At 44.6% G+C, this 21,438-nt stretch overlaps 1 protein-coding gene across 1 annotated transcript; it reads right to left on the bottom strand.

Annotated features, from left to right (window-relative positions):
- Positions 1–11: 11 nt before the first annotated feature.
- On the bottom strand, positions 12–15,389 carry LOC113921662 (aldo-keto reductase family 1 member C4-like). Its single transcript, XM_035729345.1, is given in 10 exon segments — positions 12–309; positions 2,272–2,351; positions 2,867–2,935; positions 2,938–3,049; positions 3,742–3,852; positions 6,753–6,874; positions 8,079–8,156; positions 8,860–8,976; positions 13,413–13,580; positions 15,303–15,389. Coding segments are annotated over 10 exon segments (1,242 nt in total).
- Between the last annotated feature and the right edge of the window lie 6,049 nt (positions 15,390–21,438).

The raw sequence follows: 21,438 nt of genomic DNA, 5'->3' as shown, positions 1-21,438 counted from the left end.
GCGCCTCTGCATCAGCTGGGCCAAGCGCGGGCGGCCCACAGCTGCCGTCGCACCGTGCACGTCTGAGAACCCTCCGCAAAGCACGAGGGCGCGGACTGTCGATGAGCAGGCAGGCACCCCAGCTGCGACCCCAGGCCTCGCCTGCGTCGGAGGATTTCAGAAGCGGGTCCGCGGGGGGCGCCGGCGCATTCGCGGCTCTGGCGGCAGGGGGCGCCGCTCCTCCGCCTGTGGGTTGGAGGCTCTACTTGGGGGGTGGTGGTCGTCCGGGGGATGGGAGTCGTGAAATCCAGGCTCGAGGACGGAAACGGACTGCAAGAGCGCACGGGCCAGCTCAGGGGAGGCGGCAGGGGTTCGTTCCCGAGCCCGGACCGACATCGGGGACGCTGGCTGGGAAGGCGGAGCAGGGGAGCCGACGGGGGCCAGGCAGCTGGGCTCTGTTTGCTTACCCAGCTTCTGAGACTGGACCTCTCCCCAGGCAGCCCAGGGGTTCCGGCGAGGCGCCGCGCAGGCGTGACTCCGGCCCCGGCTCCCCGCAGGTGCGACCCCGGCTCCCCGCGGGTGCGACTTCTGTCCCGGCTCCCCGCAGGTGCGACCCCGGCTCCCCGCGGGTGTGACCCTGGCCCGGGCACCCCGCAGGTGCGACCCCGGCTCCCCGCAGGTGTGGCGCCTGCCCCCGTCTGGGAATGGCCCAGTCCCGCCTGGTCCACAGGGAGAGGAACAGTGGTTTCGAGGGCTGCCAGGGGGGCCTCTCTCTCCGCGCTGTGGACAGCCTTGGTGAAAAAGGACACCATTGCTCTCCCGTCTCGTGCACATAAGGGCAACGTGAGCTCTGAACAATGGGGTCCATCTTTCTTGATGGAACCTCTACTATTAGTAACAGTTTTTGAACTTGCACCCAAATACATGTATATTTTTTATGTATTATATAAACGCACTCTTTACTGATCCGTTATGTACATTATAAAATATGCCGCAAAATAGAAAAAAAATTAAGCCAGGGATGAAATAAAAAATTGAAAAATAAGAACTTTAATCACGGTCCAAACTCTTTGTTCTTACTAATTTATTACTAACAAATTCTTTTCAAAGCAATAGTTTGACTATGCTTTACATATATATATATATATATATATATGTCAATCTTGATTCAACACTTTGTGATATAGAAATTTGAAATTCTGATTCTAAACTCAGTTCCATTTGAAACATGGTCTTTATGGCAAGCAGCTGGGCCTGGAAATTCCTCACAAAGATGCATTGATGCAAATGGAGAAAGCACACCTTTGGAAGCTCTTAATAAATCATGGCACTCATTTCTCAGTCCCTTTTACCAATTATACCATTTTTGAAATTTGGACTCTCCAATATATGTTAAGTTTTTTGAAGAATTACCCTTTCAGTAACTTTTAGGAGAACTATAAATTTATAAAGATCTCCTGGAGGAAAGTTGGGATTATATTCCAAAGTCCTTACAAATGTGTCTATGAATTGATAGCATTTGAACCCCCCATATTCTCAAGTGGAAGAGTGTATGTTGCTAAAGAAAAGTATTTATGGTTAATCATTTGAATGTATGGGAAAATTAAAATTTGAGTTTAACAACAATTTCCAGAAAGGATTGTTCTTCCCTTGGGGTTCATTTGGACTTTTGAATCCCTCACCCCAAATTCTGAATTATCCCACCACTTGGTAACTAACAATGCCAAGTCCTACAACTGGCTTGAAATCCCCATCATTCAAGTTCAGAGAAGGAGGTGTATTGAGCCACCGGCTTCACTGGCTGAGCTAAATCACTCCTGTTTTCAATTCCACTTCCTCTGGGCTGTGCTCTGAGATTGTCCTTGGGATTACTCAAGAACTGGTAGAGGGGCCTATGGTTAGAGTCTCACCCAAATTCTTTTGACACTGGGTTAGAAAAGATTCCAAAAGGAAAGGGAATATGTGGAGCTGAAACCGATTTTCTGGTTTCTTATTTTATAAAGCACTTTTTATCTTGAACTAATTGTAGATTCAGAGTAAGTCATAAGAAATAATATGGAGTATCCCATGTACTCTTTACTCAGTTTCCCCCAGTGGTACCGTCCTGAAAAACTATAACACAGAATCACAGAATCACAAAGAGGAGAGCCACGGGGGACAGGGGTCGGAAGGTCAGAAGGAAGGATGTTTCCCGGCCACTTTCCTCAAAGATGAGGCGGCCCTCTGGACGGGGACCAGTGGACTCCATCACCCTCCTCCTCCCCAGCGTCTACAGCGCACCGAGCTACTTACGGATCTGCAAAACAGCGAATGTTTTTGTTTAGGCCATCCAGAGTTTCCATGTCCTCTGGTGTCACCAGGAAATCGAAAACCTGTCAGAAACGGGAGAAGACTGGCTCCTTTTCCTTGTGCCCCTGACTGCCCCCCCCCGGAGAAACACATAGTTGTGTAGGGATGTGTGCAGGTGTTGTGAGACGGTGGCCGTGAACCTGGGGCTCATTCCCCTGCAAGAGTGTGGCCGTGTGTCCACTGAACTCAGACCACCCTCGGGGTTGCTGGGCGGGTGTGGGTGCGGCTGGAACAAAGGAATCCTAGACAGGTTTAAGCCCAAATCACATCTCATCTAACTCCTCCATTCTGCCCCTGAAGAAATCAAGGCCATACTGTGAGGTAAAAAAAAAACAACATCGAGACCCAAACCTGACCCTCTGGAGTCCTTTCCCACATTCCTTCCCTGCCTCAGCCGGAGGATGGAGTAGTTACCTACAGCACTCAGATGCACACAGTATACGCCCAAACAGTCCTCGGGGGTCCCACAGATAACCCAGACCAGAGGGAAATGAGGCACCTCTGTCGGTCCCCTGCTGCCCACAGCCCTACCACGAACCTGGAAGTTCTCCTGAATTCTCTTCTCGTTGAAGCTCTTGGCCAAGGCCACCACCACCCCCACCCCCCCACCCCCCACTGCAGCTGGAAGCTCAGGGCCACCTGGGCAGGAGAGCACCTGTGCTTCTCGGCAATGGCCTTGAGCACTGGATCCTTCAGGAGAGCGGGGGTGTTCTTGTTCACCCTGGAAGAGAGGCAGAGGTGCCGTGTGCCTGAGCTTGCATACCCACTCACGCTGCGGGTGCTTCATCCTCTGAAATCTGCCTCATTACCCTCTGGCTGCCTCCATCCCTGTTTTTGCTTCTTTTAGTAACTCCAGAGAAGGACCAGAGAAAGGAAGGCAGGAAAGGACTCCCCGGTATTATTTCATTTTTTTCAAACTTTTCTGAGTAATGTAGTAAAAGACTGGATAGGTCAAGAAGATAAAATGTTTGTCCAAAGCAGGACCCAATAATCTCCATGATAATAAATAATCTAATTATTTCATAACAACTTCAAAAATGCTTTCAAGTAATGATCTGTTCTGTCGAGTGCTAAAAGGTGCATTTTTATATTCCTCTTCAAGAGATAAAGAAACTAAGACTTACAGAAGTTGTTACTTGTCTCCTATCACTCAACCCTCAAGCGTCAGAATCGTGGCGTGGGCTCCCTTGGTCACTCTTGAAGGCCAAAGCTTTTGAATTGTGTGAATATTTTAATCAGTGATTTTATTACCTAATACTGTGTTCTTGAGTCGTTACAACGTAGGATAGTTAAAGGGTTTTCAAGGATGGATTATTCCTGCCGTCTACAGTCAACCTCCCCCTGAGGGTTGAGCAATGACGACCCCAGAAGGTACGGCGCCCGTGGTTAGAAAAAATGCACAGAGGTCATTACCATTCCTTCCTGGAGTCGGACCCCAAGGCAGCGTATGCGGTCAGGACGATGTCCTTGGGCTTGCAGAACTCCAGGAGTTTGCTCTGGTTGAGGTAAGGGTGACATTCCACCCGCAGAGTGCCAAGCAGGAGGGTTGGATCTCAGGACCAGGGCCACCAAATTGATGAGGAACATATGGGGCTGTGTCGCATGGTCACAAATGCATTTAGGCGTCCCACAGGATCGTCACCCACAGCTGGGCCAGTGGAGTGGCCAGAGGCTGACCTCTGGATTACTGCCCAGAGACAGCAAGTACCGAGAAATGGGCTCGGGGCTCAGGAGGGACAAGCTCGGGGTGGGAGGCCTTGGGTGTGAGGACACCCATTGTGTGAGGATACGCGTTGCTCGTATCTAGCGAGGAGCAGCTCTGCCTTTCCTAATTATCCTCAGCCCTACACTGATCTCTTCTCTTCACAGCCGCCCCGCCTCATCCCCCACGTCTGAGTAATTTGACTCCCGAAACCAGAGTGCTTTCCTCTTTCCCACCACATCATATTGTGATGTCTCCGAGTGATCCTTGGAGCCTCCAAACGCCAGAATTGCTCTGCATCCCTGCACCTGTTCCCTTGCCTAAGCTCAGTCTTGTCCTGGGTGTAAAGGGATTTGTGACTTTTGGCCCCTTTGCCATCAAGTGGAAAGAAATGGCTAGTTTTTGTTCGTCAGAAACTGTTATTAGTGTTATGAGACGCACACACAGCTAGTGAGAGAGGTTTCTGTGCAGTAACAGGTATTCAGTGGTACTGTCTCCTCATTTTCCATCTGTCTTCCTTCCATGCACCCGGAGAGCAGGAAATCCAGAACCTTTACCCACAATGCCAACCACGTCTTCTCCGCCTTCTTGTCCAGGTATATGTGGGCCAAGGCCGTCAACCCAGCCATGGGACGGGTGGGCTAGGGGCCAGCTCAGCTCAATTGTGGATTCTTGGGCTGGGGTTGGGTATATTCCCTTCCATCAGATCAGTTAGGCCAGAGTTAAACCCCAGGTGGTTAGGCTGCAGTGTAGTGGTTTCGCTGTGGGGTGGGCCCAAACAGAAACAGAATGTTCTAACCATTTTTCAAGCTGACTACTTTCCCTTCCCCCGGTTAGAAGCATGAGGGGATTTTTTTTCTCCAGTGTTCATTGGGAAAACCTGGTAGGGCTTCTGGAGGTAAAAATCACAAAAGTGTGTGGAACCACCCAATAGATGAGCCCCACGGAGTCTTTAGCTCTCAGACTCGTCCACACTGAGCCTCCAGCAAGTCAGCAGCTGCTGTTCGACACTTTCCTGCCCCAAAGGGACCCTAGCAGCCCTTGTGTTCCTGGGAAGCTGTGATTCCCTGCATCTGCCTGTCTGCCTCTCCAATTTTCGGGGCAGCAGCTTGCCTGGACCCCAGTCATCTGAGGGATCGAAACAGAGTGGCTGGTTCTCTGTTGGGTCAGCTTCTTCCTTATTGTACAGACGCAAGGCACAACTCCCCAGCTCCTTAACGTGCCAGAGCCCAAACCGGAAGTGCGGCAGAAGCACTTTCTGCTGCACGCCTTTCTCGCTGCTTTTCCTCTGACTCCGGTGGTCAGATCCGAGGGAGCAGAGATCCAGAATGAGCTGGCTTGCTGGGGCTGGCTCAGGCGGGAAGTGCAAATTAACTCTCTGTGTCACGGCCACTCCTGTTTGCAGCTCAGGTGGGGAGGAAGGGGGACGTGTTGTATGCCGGGCCCCAAACCAAACCTGGACCCGGGTACACCTGACCTCAACCACCGTCCATGATGACCTGTTTGCCTCACAGGTCACCAGGGACTATACTCTGCACCAGCTCTTCGGGCCCGTGCAGATGCCCCGCCGACCAATGACCTCCCCTTGGCCGCGTTCTGCTGGCTCTGTAGAGCTCATGGCCACGTTCGACTTCTTAATTCATCACCACTACCCCGGTCAGAACCAGTTTCTTTACTTCCTCTAAACTTGTGATGCCCAAAGTGGAGGTAAACCTCCCTAGTTATGCTCAAGTTTTTAGAACTCCTTTGTATTTTCATCTAAAAATAAGCCTCCCGAATATTTAATACACGGACTGCCTATCCCTCTTTGTCAGCCAGCAGGTAAGAAATTTAAAAGGAGTTGACATAAAACCAGGGTGCGTGTGGGCCCTGCCTAGTGCAGAGGGGTGGCCGCTCCCTTCCCTACTTATAGGATTTCTTACTTTATTCCGTAAAATAAGCAAGTTGTATGTGTGGCTTATTAAAGCAGATTTATCTTAGCAAGTGGACTTCTTAATTTTTTTTACTTGTAAATTTGTTATTGTGGTAAAATACACATAACATAAATTTACCATTTTTTATAAAAAATAAGTTTACCAGGGCGCCTGGGTGGCTCAGTCGGTTAAGCATCTGCCTTCGGCTCAGGTCATGATCCCGGGGTCCTGGGATCGAGCCCCGCATCGGGCTCCCCGCTCTGTGGGGAGTCTGCTTCTCCCTCTGCCCCTCCCTCGCACTTGTGCGCTCTCTCTCTCTCTCTGTCAGATAAATAAATAAAATCTTTAAAAAAATTAAAATTAAAATAAAAAAATAAGTTTACCATTTTAACCGTTTGTAAGTGTAGGGTTCAATGGCATTCACGTATTCACATTGTGGCAGGCTGATTTTGTACCTTCGAGTCTCAGTGGTTATCTCGTGACACAGAACTCAACAGAATTCCCCGTTTTCCTTTACGCAAGGGTGTTCCAACTTTATTGACCGGAGGTGAGAAAGCCCAGTAGCTGGTTAGCTTTAATTTTCTGGGACCAACCACCATAGCACCTCTAGTTGATTACACTCCAACCTGACCCTCTGATGTTTGTTTATAAAGCAATGTGGCCTTGGGACCTGTTTCAACAACTTGCAATGCACTCCGTTCTCTAGAGGGGAGGGAGAGGCCACTGGTGACCTTGTTGAAATGAGGGAAGAGGAAGCTGAGGAGGGAGAAGAGGTTGGGGCATGGGGGGGCGGACTGGTGAGGCTCACCTGGTTGCAGACAGGCTTGTACTTGAGCCCTGGCTTGTTCAGGATCATCTCCAGCTGCCTGCAGCTAAAGTTGGACACGCCGATGGACTTGGTCAGCCCTGAATCCTTACACTTCTCCACGGCCTGTGGACGGAGGGGGTGTGAGGAGTTATCTGTGTAACCACCTGGGGAAGCATGGTGAACAGTAGCATGCTTAGCCTGGGGGCTGGGGCTGGGAGAGAAGGTGAGACACAGCAGGAGAGAGAAAGCCTTGAAAGGTGCCGATGTCAGTAAATGAGCTAGGAATTAACCGAGTATGAGAATGAAAAAGAAAATAATAGGAAAAAAATGAGTAAGAAGATAGAATAAGGAAAGAAGGCAAGCGGTTCATGACAAAGCTAAAGGGGCTAATGCGATTTTTAGCTGAAAGCTAGAAAACCTTGAGCGATGGCAAAACAAGCTCCAGGAGAACAGGAAGTGGAGGCTGGGAAGCACAGGAAGCAGGGAGGAGGCCATACATGTAACCCCCAGACCACTGGCTCCCTCTTTTCCCTTTGACTTCATTTCCTATTAGGGTTACCAGATTCACTCTGTTCCAGTCACACATGCCCCTTTGCTGTTCTTGAACACAACAGGTTCTCTCTCACCTTAAAAACTGGGCCTTGGGAGCACCTGGGTGGCTCAGTCGTCCAGCGTCTGCCTTTGGCTCAGGTCATGACCCTGGGGTCCTGGGATCGAGCCCCACATCAGGCTCCCTGCTCAGCAGGGAGTCTGCTTTTCCCTCTCCCTTTATGCTCTCTCTCTTTCTCTCTCTCGCTCGCTCTCACTCTTTCTCAAGTAAATAAATAAAATTTTTAAAAGAAAAAAAGCAACCCTGGGCCTTGGCTTTCTTTATGCCTGTATCACTCTCCCTCCAGATACCCACACGATCAGCTCCCTTACTTCTTGCAAATCTTTGCCCAATGTTAGCTGCTCAGGAGGGCCCACCCTGCCCATCGCACCCCATAGCTACCTTGGCACTCTCAGTCCCGTGAGTCAGCCTTCCCTTCCATTCCAACCTCTTGCCACAGCACCTTCCACGCCATGCAACCAGAGACCTTGATCTGCTCACTGATGTAGCCTGAGAAGTTAAAAATTCTCCGCGCTGAGTACACCATAGGCCCTCAATAAGTACTTACTGAATTATTAAGTGGGGGCGATGTGAAACCAAGGCAGAGGGACATCCGGGGACTCGCCCAAGTCTACACGGGAGCAGAATTGGACGAGACACATGTTTCCTGGACTCCTTGTCCATCCTCTGTCTCCCAACACGCAGAGACGTGGGTAGCACCTTTGGAACTGTACTCACCTCCCATGTGGCACCGAAATCCACTGTGTCAAAAATGATTTCTCCATCTTTGTCCTTTGGAAAAAGTTCCTCCCTGGGCTGGGACACAGAAAAGAATGGGAGGTCGTATAAAGCTACGTTTGGCCTCAGCCAAGCCAGCTACAGCCCACAGACCTGGAGACTAATGCCACAATCTATTCTCGTTCTTGAAACGAACGGAAAGGTTAGGTTAAAGGGAAAGAAAGTATGTGGAGGAAGTATACTTCCTAGAAAGTGTGTTTTTAACTGCTAAAGGTTTAATGAATATTGTTTGTGTCAAGCACAACTTGAGACACCCAAGGCCCCACCGTAGAGAGAAGTGACGGTGGTGCCAGGACCCCACAGGGCCTCTGGCCCCGACCCTGGGGGGGTAGGCCCCTCCCACCCCTGCTCTCCATCTGGAGGTGGCCGTACGAGAGCATGACTCACCGGCATCTCAAGGCCTGACTTCCAGACTCATTAAACCTCCGGTACCTCAACTGGTCTCCACGTCGGGACCTGCCCCAGACACAAGAGGACAGAGGCTGAGATTTCGGAGCATGGGATCTTCAAAATACAGGCAATGGATTCATAAGATCGAAGCAAAGACATGGAAGCCAACGAGCTTCTGTCACTCTGGGACTGAGATGGGAAAATTGTAGCAGAAAAAGGGGAATCTCAAAGTACTATGTATGTTTTCTCCTCATTTTTATAAACTATATCCTCTGCTGTATTCAGCTACTAATCGTTATGTTGATCATCAAAGTAAAATAACTTTGCTAACCTTCAAAGCTGCTGGGAAATGAATGAGATAAAGGTTCACATAGCTCAACCCAAGCTTCCTCAGGGACGTGTCCAGGCCAGTTTGAACCAATTCTGGACGGAAGAAGGTTCCCCACACCTGCAGTGGTCGAAAGAGAAATGGTAAAGAGATGATGTTTTTTAAGAATCTTTTTTAAAGATTTTTTTATTTATTTGACAGAGAGAGACGCAGCGAGAGAGGGAACACAAGCAGGGGGAGCGGGAGAGGGAGAAGCAGGCTTCCCGCTGAGCAGGGAGCCCGATGCGGGGCTCGATCCCAGGACCCTGGGATCACGACCCGAGCTGAAGGCAGATGCTTAACTGACTGAGCCACCCAGCCTCCCCCCTTTTTTTAAGAATCTTTAGGAGAAATTAATAAAGTATAAAACAGTCACTATTTGTAATGCAGACATGATACCATATAAAGACTCCACCAAAAAACTATTAGAACTAATAAATTCAGAATTCAGTAAAGTGGCAGGAGACAAAATTAATATACAGAAATCTGTTGCATTTCTATACAATAACGACACAGTAGAAAAAGAACTTAAGAAAACAATCCCATTTACAATTGCACCAAAAAGGATAAAATACCTAAGAACAAATTTAATCAAGAAGTAAAAGACCTGGATTCTGAAAATTATAAGACATTAATGAAAGAAATTAAAGATGACACAAACAAATGTAAAGATACACCATGCTCGCAGATTGGGAGAACTAATATTGTTAAAATGTCCATACTACCAAAAACAATCTACAGATTCAATGCAATCCTTCTCAAAATACCAACAGAACTAGAACAAACAATCCTACTATGTATGTGGAACCACAAAAGACCCTGCACAGCCAAAGTCATCTTGAGATAGAAAAACAAAACTGAAAATATCACAATTCTGGACTTCAAGTTATACTACAAAGCTGTAGTCATCAAGAGAGTATTGTCCTGGCACAAACAGACACATAAATCAATGGAACAGAACAGAAACCCAGAAATGGACCCTCAACTGTATGGGCAATTAATCTTCAACACAGCAGGAAAGAATATGCAATGGAAAAAAGACAGTCTCTTCAACAAACGGTAGTGGAAACACAGGACAGCAACGTGCATACACAAAAATAAACTCAAAATGGTTAAAGACTTATATGTGAGACCTGAAACCATAAAAAGCCTAAAAGAAAACACAAGCAGTAATCTCTTGGATGTTGGCCTCAGCAACATACTTATGGATATGTCTCCTGAGGCAAGGGAAATAAAAGCAAAAATAAACCGTTGGGACTACACCAAAGTAAAAAGCTTCTGTACAGTGAAGGGAACAATCAACGAAACAAAAAAAGCAACCTACAGAATGGGAGAAGATATTTCAAATGATATATCTGATAAGTGGTTAATATCAAAAATACATAAAGAGCTTATACAGCTCAACACCAAAAGAACAACTAATCTGATTAAAAATGGCAGAAAACCTGAATGGACATTTTTCCAAAGAAGACATGCTGATGGCCAACAGACACATGAAAAGATGCTAAACATCATCAACCATCAGGGAAACCCAAATCAAAACCACAATGAGATACCACCTCACACCTGTCAGAATGGCTAAAATCAACAACACAAGAAACAACAGGTGTTGGCGAGGATGTGGAGAAACGGGAACCTTCTTACACTGTTGGTGGGATTGCAAGCTGGTGCAGCTGCTGTGAAAAACAGCATGGAAGGATGTTCCTCAAAAAATTAAAACTAGAAATACCATATTATCTACTACTATAATTCCACTTTGGAGTACTTACCCAAAGAAAACGAAAACACTAATTCAAAAAGATACACGCACCCCTATGTTTATTGCAGCATTATTTACAACAACCAAGATATGGAAACAATCCAAATGTCCATTGATAGATGAATGGATAAAAAAGATGTGATATATATGTATATATACAAATGGAGTGTTATCGATAAAAAAATGAAATCTTGCCATTTGTGACAACATGGATGGGCCTAGAGGATATTATGCTAAGTGAAATAACCCAGAGAAAGAAAAATGCCATATGATTTCACTTATATGTGAAATCTGAAAAGCAAAACAAATGAATGAACAAACAAACAAACAAACAGAAAAGAGAAACAGAGTCATAAATACAGAGGAGAAAATGGTAGTTGGTAGTTTCCAGAAGGGACGGGAGGCAGGGGAGGGGTGAAAGAGGTGAAGGGGATCAAGAAGTATGAACTTCCAGTTAGTTATACAGTAAGGAGGTCATGAAGAATGGAGACTATATATAGTCAATAATGTTGCAACAGCATTGTATGGTGACGGATGGGGGCTACACTTATCGTGGTGAGTGTTGTGTAATGTATAGACTTGTCAAACCACTCTGTTGTATGCCTGGAACTCAAAGAACATTGTGTTTCAACTCTACTTCTGTAACAAAAAAATGCTCTTTTAACTTCACTTCAATAAAAAAAAAAATGTTGTATTTTAATATGGCTTAGTTGATTGAGTCATCAGGGGCTTGCTGCCTGGTTCTAGCCCAAGCGGAAACAAATAAAACTATTTGATTCAGCTTAAAAAAAAAAAAAAAGAATCTTTAGGAGAAAATAATAAAATGGCAAATCAACAACAACAACAACAACCACAAATCCAAGTGCTGTCATTGGGAAGTCATCCTGCCAAGCTCCTAAGTTCCGTATCCTCATGGCTTCCTTTTCATACTGAATTAAGACAATGCGGTAGAAACGGAGAAGTATGGCCCTACACAGAGGGTCTCAAACTTTAAAGTTCTTTTTTTTAATTTATTTATTTGACAGAGAGGGACAGCGAGAGCAGGAACACAAGCAGGGGGAGTGGGAGAGGGAGAAACGGGCTTCCAACTGAGCAGGGAGCCCGATGTGGGGCTCGATCCAAATGTATATATTTTTTAAAGATTTTATTTTATTTGAGAGAGAGAGAGAATGAGCGGGGTGAGGGTCAGAGGGAGAAGCAGACTGTGCTGGGCAGGGAGACCAATGTGAGACTCCATCCCGGGACTCTGGGATCATGACCTGGGCTGAAGGCAGACGCTTAAAGACTGAGCCACCCAGGCGCCCCACAAACTTTAGAACGTAAAGGAATTAATTGGCCTCCCTGTGTAGAACGCATCCCTGGGTTCTACCTCAAACCTAATAAATCACAGTATCTAGAGATTGAGCTGGGAAATCGCATTTTAAACAAGAACCTCAAGCAGTTGTGGTTCAGGACATTGTGTCTTGACTGTATTAAATGGTTCAGTGTTCCCAAGAAAATTCGGCCCTGTAGGGATTTGGGTGGGGAAGGTACTTTAGTCAGTTTATTTTAAAGAAGGAATAATTTAAGGAAAACCAATCAAAATTGCTAAAACCAACAAAACAAAAGGATCTAATGGAAAGGAGATAAACAGATGACAGTAAGATGATGATACCGTGTCTAACACATAGAGACAGCTTCATCTTCTGGAGCGAAAAGGAAGCGGTATCTGTTCACAGACCTGCCTAGGATTCATTTGCGTGAACTTCAACTCTCTCTTCATGGGCTACTTCACCTCACGTTTAAATATTTGGTTCTAGGGCGCCAGGGTGGCTCAGTCGTTAAGCGTCTGCCTTTGGCTCAGGTCATGATCCCAGGGTCCCAGGATGGGGAGTCTCACATTGGTCTCCCTGCCCAGCACAGTCTGCTTCTCCCTCTGACCCTCACCCCGCTTATTCTCTCTCTCTCTCTCAAATAAAATAAAATCTTTAAAAAATATATACATTTGGTTCTAGTAGTAGTCAGCTCAATGAGCTCAATGAACACTACTGGAAAAATGCCTCTTGGATTCTCTTTCTAGTCTGACTCAAATATGAAAGTTCTTTTATTTGTTTCAGGTATGATATCCATGGACGTGAGGAATAGAGGAGAAAATGCTCAAAAGTAAAATGTGTGTGTGTGTGTGTCTGTGTGTGTGTGTGTGTGTGTGTGTGTGTGTGTGTGTATAGGGGCGCCTGGGTGGCTCACTCAGTTAAGCGTCCAAGTCTTGATTTAGGCTCAGGTCAAGATCTCAGGTCATGAGATAAAGCCCCGTGTAAGCTCTATGCTCAGCGGGGAGTCGGCTTGAGATTCTCTCTCCCTCTGCCCCTCCCCCTGCTGGTGCACATGCACACTCTCTCTCTCTAAAATAAATAAGTACATCTTGGGCACCTGGGTGCCTCAGTCGGTTGGGCGACTGCCTTTGGCTCAGGTCATGATCCCAGGGTCCTGGGATCGAGCCCCACATCGGGCTCCCTGCTCGGCGGGAAGCTTGCTTCTCCTTTGCCCACTCCCCCTGCTTGTGTTCCCTCTCTCGCTGTCTCTCTCTCTATTGATTGAATAAATAAAATCTTTTTTAAAAAAATAAATAAGTACATCTTTGTTTAAAAAGTTAACAAGATACATAAGTATTTTTACAAATATTAATTTCATGCTTGGAGCAGTTCTATTTTCCTACTTCAGAGGAAAGAGACCTAACATGTCTATTATTCACAGATACAGAGGGAACTATACACAGAACCTTCGAAGTGTAGAATATGTCCTCTGTCTTCACCGTGCCATCGGCATTCTTCTTCCAGATGGCCCTCCCAATCTCGTCTTCATTTAGATACAAATAAGCTGAGTCAATATGGCGGTAGCCTACACTGATTGCTGTCTTGACGGCCTCTTCTACATTGCTCTTTGCAACCTAGAAGACCATAAAAAGACAAGGACCTACTAGATTCAGGAATGGCCAGTTCCACAAGCAGAGCTATTCAGCAGGACCTATTGTTTTTCTAAGCGCTGAGAGCTAGAGATGACAGAGCTAAATGATGACTTATAACCTTAGCGGTAAATGTTTAACAACAGACTCTCTGAAGAAAAGAAGTCCTGATTTAGAATATTTGCCAGTTTCTATGGTATAAATACTCCCATCACTGCTAACTTCAAGCTATGAACATTAGGAAAAGGTGCTCACTGTCGGATCTCGTGAGCCCATGAGCTGGCCCCACTTGTCACTGGTTTAACCCTCTGCCTCTGGATTTACATGCTCTGTGGTTTTATACAGTCTATAGATTTACAGTCCCAAATTAATTCACTGGTAAGAGATTATTACACTGATTGCAATTCAGAAGTCTAAGGCTCAAAATTATCTATCAGTGCAATGAAGGTATAACTTTACACAGAATAAATTAATGATTTACCTATGTCAACTTGGAAAAACACTTCAAACAACGTTTGAGGAAGGACAAAGAGGTAAAAGAAAATAAACTATTTTTTTACGCAAAAATAGCTCATTAATTTGTTGTTATGTCACTAAGTTGGTGTCTGTAGGTGATACTTTCTCCTATGATCAATAGACAACTTGGTTATTTTTCTTAGCTGCCTACTATTCTGCTGCTTTACCAGGCTGGACTTTTAAAGTTATCCATAATTTCCCCTCTCTGTGACCCTCCTCTCCCTCACTTAAAATGTCTCCAGGATTATTTTTTAACTTGTAACTCCCAACGATACAGACTTAAAAGCCACGTCCAAAGAAAAGAAACACTCTGTGCTAGGGTCCTCGCTGAGTCCTCAGCATGACATCCCACGTGACTCTCATGCTGGGGAACAAATCCTACAACTTGCTTTAAATAGTTATAAGCTCCTCCACCAAGAACCACTGAAGATGTGCTCTTGTAAATTCGCGATGTTCAAATGAGAAACATGCATGGAGCTCAGTTTTCCAAGCACAGAGAGAATTTCCAAGGGCCACATGGCTCTCCCCATGGCACAGTCTTAACAACCGGGCCTCGAAGAGAGTATTTCCACTCCAGACCACCAACACTCTCTCTACATGAATCTCGCCTCTCTCCAGATCCTTCAGCGGCTGAGATTTCTCTAGATATTCTACGAGCATGCATGGACAGAGAGGTCTTGGACCCTGGGCGTCACAAAGAAACTTCATGACAAGCAAGGTTGCTGCGAAGTCCCTGACTCCTGGCTTTCACTGATTCCGACAGGCTTTGAATGGCTACAACCATTCAGCAGGTGAAAGGAACAGAAACAGCCTTGCCCACCCCCGGACTGCTGATAGATGACACACTTCCATGTCCCTTGATAGAGCACCACTCCAAGTGTGATCCTTGGATAAACAGCATCAGAGTCACTGGGTAGCTCATTAGAAATGTGGATTCTTGAGGCCTATCCCAGATCTACTCATTCAGAACCTTTGTGGGTGCAGCCCCCAAATCTGCATTTTTAACAAGGTCCTCAGGTGTTTGTATGCCTATTAAAATTTGAAAAGCATTGACCTAATGCACAAAACAACCTAGCCTGGAGAGACGCAGCTTACAAATGGAGAAAATGAGGCCTTCCTGCATTTCCTAAATTCTGATTCTGATAAGGACCCATGTCTGCTACTCCCCATCCCCAATGTCATTGCGACTACCTCACCAGGAGCAGAGGTGCCAAATCCCAACATAGGCATGAGGTGTCCGTCATTCAGCTTTATAGAGCAAGCTTTCACTGGGTCCATCTCTTTGCACTCTTCTGGCTGTTTATTAAAAGAAATCTGCTGAGGGGAGAAAATAATATAATTGACATTTTTTAACAGCTTTAATGAGATATAAGTCACATACCATAAAATCACCCCCTTTAAATTACCCAAGTCAGCAGTTTTTAGTCTATTCCTGGACTTGTTATCCATGTACAAATTTAGAGCATTTTCATAACCCTTCAAAACCCCATACTCATAGAAACAACTCCCCACTCCTCTCTCCCTTCGACCCCTGGCAGCCACTTTCTGTCTCTTTGGATTTGCCTATTCTGGAAATTTTATATAAATGCATTCCTACACTATGTGGCATTTTGTGGCTGCTTGCTTTCACTTTGCATAATGTTCTCAAGGCCAGTCCACGTCATAGTGTGTAATAGTCGTTCATTCCTTTTAAGGGCTAACTAACATCCCTTTGTACAGATGTACCGCATGCTTCTTATCCATTCATCAGTTGACAAACATTTGGTTTTTTCAGCTCTTTGCCTACTGGGAATAATGCTTAAGTAAACATCCATGCACATGTTTTTGTGTGGACATACATTTTCAATTCTCTTGGGTCTATACGTAAGCCTAGAATCACTGAGTCATAGAGCAAACCCAGGTTTAACATTCTGAGAAACTGCCAAGTGTTTTCCGAAATGGCTGTAACATTGACATTCCAATTCTTGAGAATTCCAATTTCTCCACATCTTCTCTGATACCTGTTACCCACTGTTTTTTGTTAATAGCCATCCTGACAGGTATGAAGTGATGTTGTGGTTTTGATCTGCATCTCCCTGATGATGAGTGATGTGGAGCATATTTCCATGTACCTCTTGGCTATTTGCATATCTTCTTTGAAGAAATGTCTACTTCAGTCCTTGCCCATTTTTGAATTTATTAGTTTCCTTTACTAACAAGTTGTGGGAGTTCCTCATATATTTTGGAAAGGAACTTCTTATCAAGTACATGGTTTGCAAATGCCAAATTCTTCCATTTCAGAGAATGACTTTTCTCTCTGTTGATGGTTTCCTTTGCTGTTTTCAAGCTTTTTGGTTTGATGAAGTCCCACTTGTTTATTTTCATCATGTTGCTTGTACTTCTGGTATGAAATCACGATTAATGTCATTAAGATTTTCTCCAATGTTTTCCTCCAGAGTTTTAAAGTTCTTGGTCTTATATTTAAGTCTTTAATCCATTTTGAGTTGAATTTGACAATCCCAATACATTTGTATTATTCTAACATGGTCTTAGAATGATTAATCTTTGATTAATTTTGTTTTTAACCTATTTAATGAAGCTCTAACTCTGGGCCTATCTCCATTTCCAAGTTTGAATTGATAAATTAAGAGAGCAATTGAGGGGTGCCTGGGTGGCTCAGTCGGTAAAGTGTCTGCCTTTGGCTCAGGTCATGATCTCGGGGTCCTGGGATCGAGCCCCATGTCTGGCTGCCTACTCAGTGGGGAGTCTGCTTCTGCCCCTCCCCCTGATTGTGCTCTCTCTCCCTCACTCAAATAAATAAAATCTTTAAGAAAATAAAAATAAAAAATAAATAAATAAAAGAGCAATTGAAATCCAGGCATTATCTGCTTCATGATATGTAGCAATAGAAAGTACACAGACTACCTAAACAGTTTTGAAAAAAGAAATTATAATGATGTTTATTCAGATTTTATGACGCTGTGGAAAATTATTAAATATATATATTTTGAAGCCCTTATCTGATGTTTCCAAGCCAATTTCTCAAAAGGTTCTGCCCTATCAGTGTTTACACTCTGATCAACAGAGCATGAAAATTCCTAGCTCATTGACCCTGTGACAGTATTGTGATACCTCACTGAAAAATTTCTAAACAGACTATTGGGCTGTCACACTCCTTTTCTAGCATGTATTATCCATATCATCACAAGAGGCTGACTAACGCTGTTAGGTTGATTTCTGGATTCTGACTCTGTTAATCTTTTCCCTCTCTCTCGTGCCTAAATCAGGTGCATTAAAGCATCTCCTCCTCTCCTCTCAAAAAGGCATTAGACTCCCAGTAAGTCTATTGCACCTTGCTTACACATAGGAGATGTGCATGAAACGTATGCTAACTAGACGTACTGTGGCCATCATTCCACTATCTATCCAAATATCAAATCATCACGCTGTACATCTGAAACACATAATGGTATACCTCAATTATATCTCAATAAAAAAGAGAATATGCATTATAAATATTAAAAATATGTGGGGGGAAGAGAAAATATGCATTGAAAATGAAATACCATTTTCATGAGTCTGTTGAAATTGTTGTATTCCAGGGGCGCCTGGGTGGCTCAGTTGGTTGGGCGACTGCCTTCGGCTCAGGTCATGATCCTGGAGTCCCAGGATCGAGTCCCACATCGGGCTCCCTGCTCAGCAGGGAGTCTGCTTCTCCCTCTGACCCTCTTCCCTCTCGTGCTCTCTGCCTCTCATTCTCTCTCTCTCAAATAAATAAATAAAAATCTTTAAAAAAAAAAAAAAATTGTTGTATTCCATGAAAAGATCAGCTACAATGATGGTGAAGAAAGTAAGATTTCACTATGTAAACAATGCGTACCTGGGGTATGACACTCCAGAATGTTGACCATTACTGTGATATTTATTATTTTATTGTGATTCTGGTCTCTGTTCTGGAGTAGCCAATTTTTAAGATGCCTAAATGAAACTGTATTAATTTTGAGGAAACAGACTAAGATTCATTTTAAAAAGTCCCTGGGTTTGTAGATTTTATTGCATAACTGGTCACAATGAACTTGCCAGCAGGTGTTCAGCCTGCCCAGATTTAGAGTCCCCAAATGCCTTCTCAACCTGCGCCCTCCTGGCCTCCTCTGCTCAGATGTCTCCTGTCCTTTCCCTTCGATGTCTTGTCTTGGCCCCTCTAACTAGAACTGCTCTGTCTCTGCCTTTGCTGAGTTTAGAAATTCTTCCAAGACCTTTGAGCTTGCCCAAAGCCAGCTCAGTGACTGGCACCTTCTCCTTGGGTTGCATCGTTCATACCAGGGATTGTTTAATTATGAAACACTTGTTGGTATTTTCTGGCCTTTGATACAGACTACCACCTTGAATCGGCATCTGCAATTCCCCCTCAGTACCGATTCTCAACCGTCTCAAACCTCAGTTTCTATTTGCCTGGCTTCTCCATTTTATTTTAATTTCCTTTAACCAACTTCTTTAATAAAGTAACTGTCAACATAGCACAAGATATTAGTGGTTGACAATACCTCACCCTTGAAGAAATATATTCAATCGGAAATGTGATGTGAGCTCATACTTCTAAAATTATGTTTAAGATACTATTTCTGGCTCTGTCTCTCCTAAGGGAGGCAAACGGGACCTAGTAGCATCACTACCTACCCCCAATTCTCTTGTGTGATACCAGTGACTAGAGTTTACTCCCTAGCTCTGTTTCCTCCGAAAAGAAATCTGTCTTCTTAGAGAGTAGGTATTTGTGTCTTGCATCAGGAAAATTCAGGACAGAACTGACCACCATGTTGATGCCAGAAATCAAGCCAGCAACAAGGCTGATAAAACAAGGCATCCAAGGAAGGAATCCTGCCAGACCACCTGTGACAATTTGAAAATGAAAATAACATTAACATCATTATTTGGAAGAAGTTGATTCTACGAAAAGCCACGAGTTCATAATTACAGTGAAAAACAGAAAATTAATATAAAGGTTAGGAAAAGGCGGTTGAAGTATAAAAGCTGGATGAACACAAATAAAATATGTTGAGTTTGTCACCGGTTTTAATAAGTGCGGGAAGGTGAATGGACGTGACTATTTTTTCTTCTTTTATATCCATGGCAGGTGATGGAGTAGAGATTTGAACGTCTCTATTTGTGCAAGCGGGACATTGAGGCAAGCCCAGCAGCTGTGAAAGGCACCAGGTGGGAAGAATGGCGGCAGGTGTATGGACAGGAAGTGTATCGAGTACAGGAACAATGGATCCACCAGTGGCCACACAAGTGACGGGTCAGTGGTCCGGTGCTCAAGCACAGAAAGAGCTTCACAATCGCTTCTCAGCCTTTTGGCTAAGATCAAGTGTAGAAAGAGCTTCACAGTGTAGAAGAGAGGTGAATAAATCCTGTGGATCCCATAACACTGGTAAACGGAACCTCTAAAAGGCAGGTCCATTCATGAGACACCAGGTTGCAAAAATACTAAAACCTATAAGGAAGGCAAAGTCACGGGCACTTTCTAAAGTGTGTAGAAAGTAAAGGTTTACCATAAAAAAAAAGAGGTCATTTTGGTGATCAGTGGCTTGGATTTGAATCACCTGGGGAGAGGCAACCATATCAGGGCCCTAACTAAGGATAAATCAAGCATCCAAATCCCGCTAATTTTTTGGTTCCAAAACATTTTACTTCTGAATACTGAAAGTTGGAATTCCCATAACTTTCAAGTGTCCTGAAATATTATTCGTCCTTTGGATTTTTCAGCCATTAAAAAAATGTCTAAGTCATTTTTAGCTTGGGGGCTATACATACACAGGCAGTGAGCCGGGCTCACTTTGTGGATCTCTGCTCCATATAATTAGTAGACATTACGATATCTATGATTATCTTTCTATAGATTATGTCTTAACTGTGACAAAATCTGCATAACAATGTCATTTTGACCATGCCTAACTACACAGTCCAGTGGCATTAGATACACAATGTTGTACAACCATCACCACTAACTCTACACAAGACATTTTTGTCATCCCCAACAAAAACTCTGTACCTGTCAGAAAATTTCCTTTGGGAGAGTTCACTACTGATGTGTAGAAACACAACTGATCTCTGTATGTTCGTCTTGCTCCTTGCAAGTTTGCAGAGCTCGTTTATTAGCTCTACGAGTTTCCTTATGAGCCCTTTGGGATTTGCTGTACGTAAGGTCACGTCATCTGTGACTGAGAATAGTTTTCCCTCATCCTTTCCAATTTGGATGCCCTTTGTTTCTGTTGCTTGTCTCATGGCTCTGGCTAGAGGGTCCAGTATAATGTTGAATAGCAGTGGTGGGAATGGGTGTCCTATCTTGCTCCTGATCTCAGGAGGAATGCTTTCAGCCTTCCACCATTGAGTGGGACGTCAGCTGTGGGTTTTTAATGTATGGCTTTGCTGGGAGTTTAGCTAAACTACTGCATGACGTCGCTGCCTCAGCATCCCTTTTGTGCGGCTAGGTACAAAATGAACTGAATGATGCTAGCCCCTCCCACAAACTCACGCCCTAAATAACAGTGTTTTTGAATGCCTTCAAAAGAAGAGATGGCTCCTTGAAATCTCCTGGAATCCACATTAAGATTTATACCCTTTGGGGTATAAAACAACGGCAAGAGCCTCTGTATTTGCAGGCAGCAGGCAGAAGCAGCAACCTACCATCGAAACACAGAACATGGATACTGACCACCCTGGATCCAACAAACCCTACCAGACCTCTTGTTTGCATCCTCACAGCCACCTGCCGCAGGCCGGGGGGTTGGGGATTCTAGGAACTACCACTCTGAGGGCTCTAATCGACCAATATTAGCTCGATTCACCGGCCAAGCTTTCCCCTGGATGTGGCAAGCTTTCAGATAGACTCCAGAGCTCCAAACTTTTTTGAAGGAAATCTAGGTGTTGGTCTAGCAATAACATTTTTACAATCATTGCTTTTGCCTGTTTTTCTCCACTTTGTCTCATCAGTGATGTTAAATTTGTGATTTCAATGCAAACTGTTTCGGAGATGATTTTTCCAAAATGTAACCAACTTTTAGATACTTGACAAAAATCAGTTCCCATGTCTTGATTGGTAGAGTAAGCTTAATCTACTTAGCATGAAACTAAGGACAATTCATTGTAGATGCTATTCCTCTCCAGTCATAAAAGTGCTTTAGACATACTCTAACCAACCGGCAGAAATGATTCTCTGGCAAGGGGAAACTTAACCTAACACTTGGCATCTTTGTGACATTTGTCACAACCGCCTGGAATAGCACCATAACTTTCCTTCATGCATTCTGGTTCCCTATCTTTTTTTTTTTTTTAGGTTTTTATTTATTTA

The sequence above is a fragment of the Zalophus californianus genome, chromosome 9 (genome assembly GCF_009762305.2).
Source record: "Zalophus californianus isolate mZalCal1 chromosome 9, mZalCal1.pri.v2, whole genome shotgun sequence".
Taxonomy (NCBI): domain Eukaryota; kingdom Metazoa; phylum Chordata; class Mammalia; order Carnivora; family Otariidae; genus Zalophus; species Zalophus californianus.
This window is presented reverse-complemented; position numbering and strand designations above follow the sequence as displayed.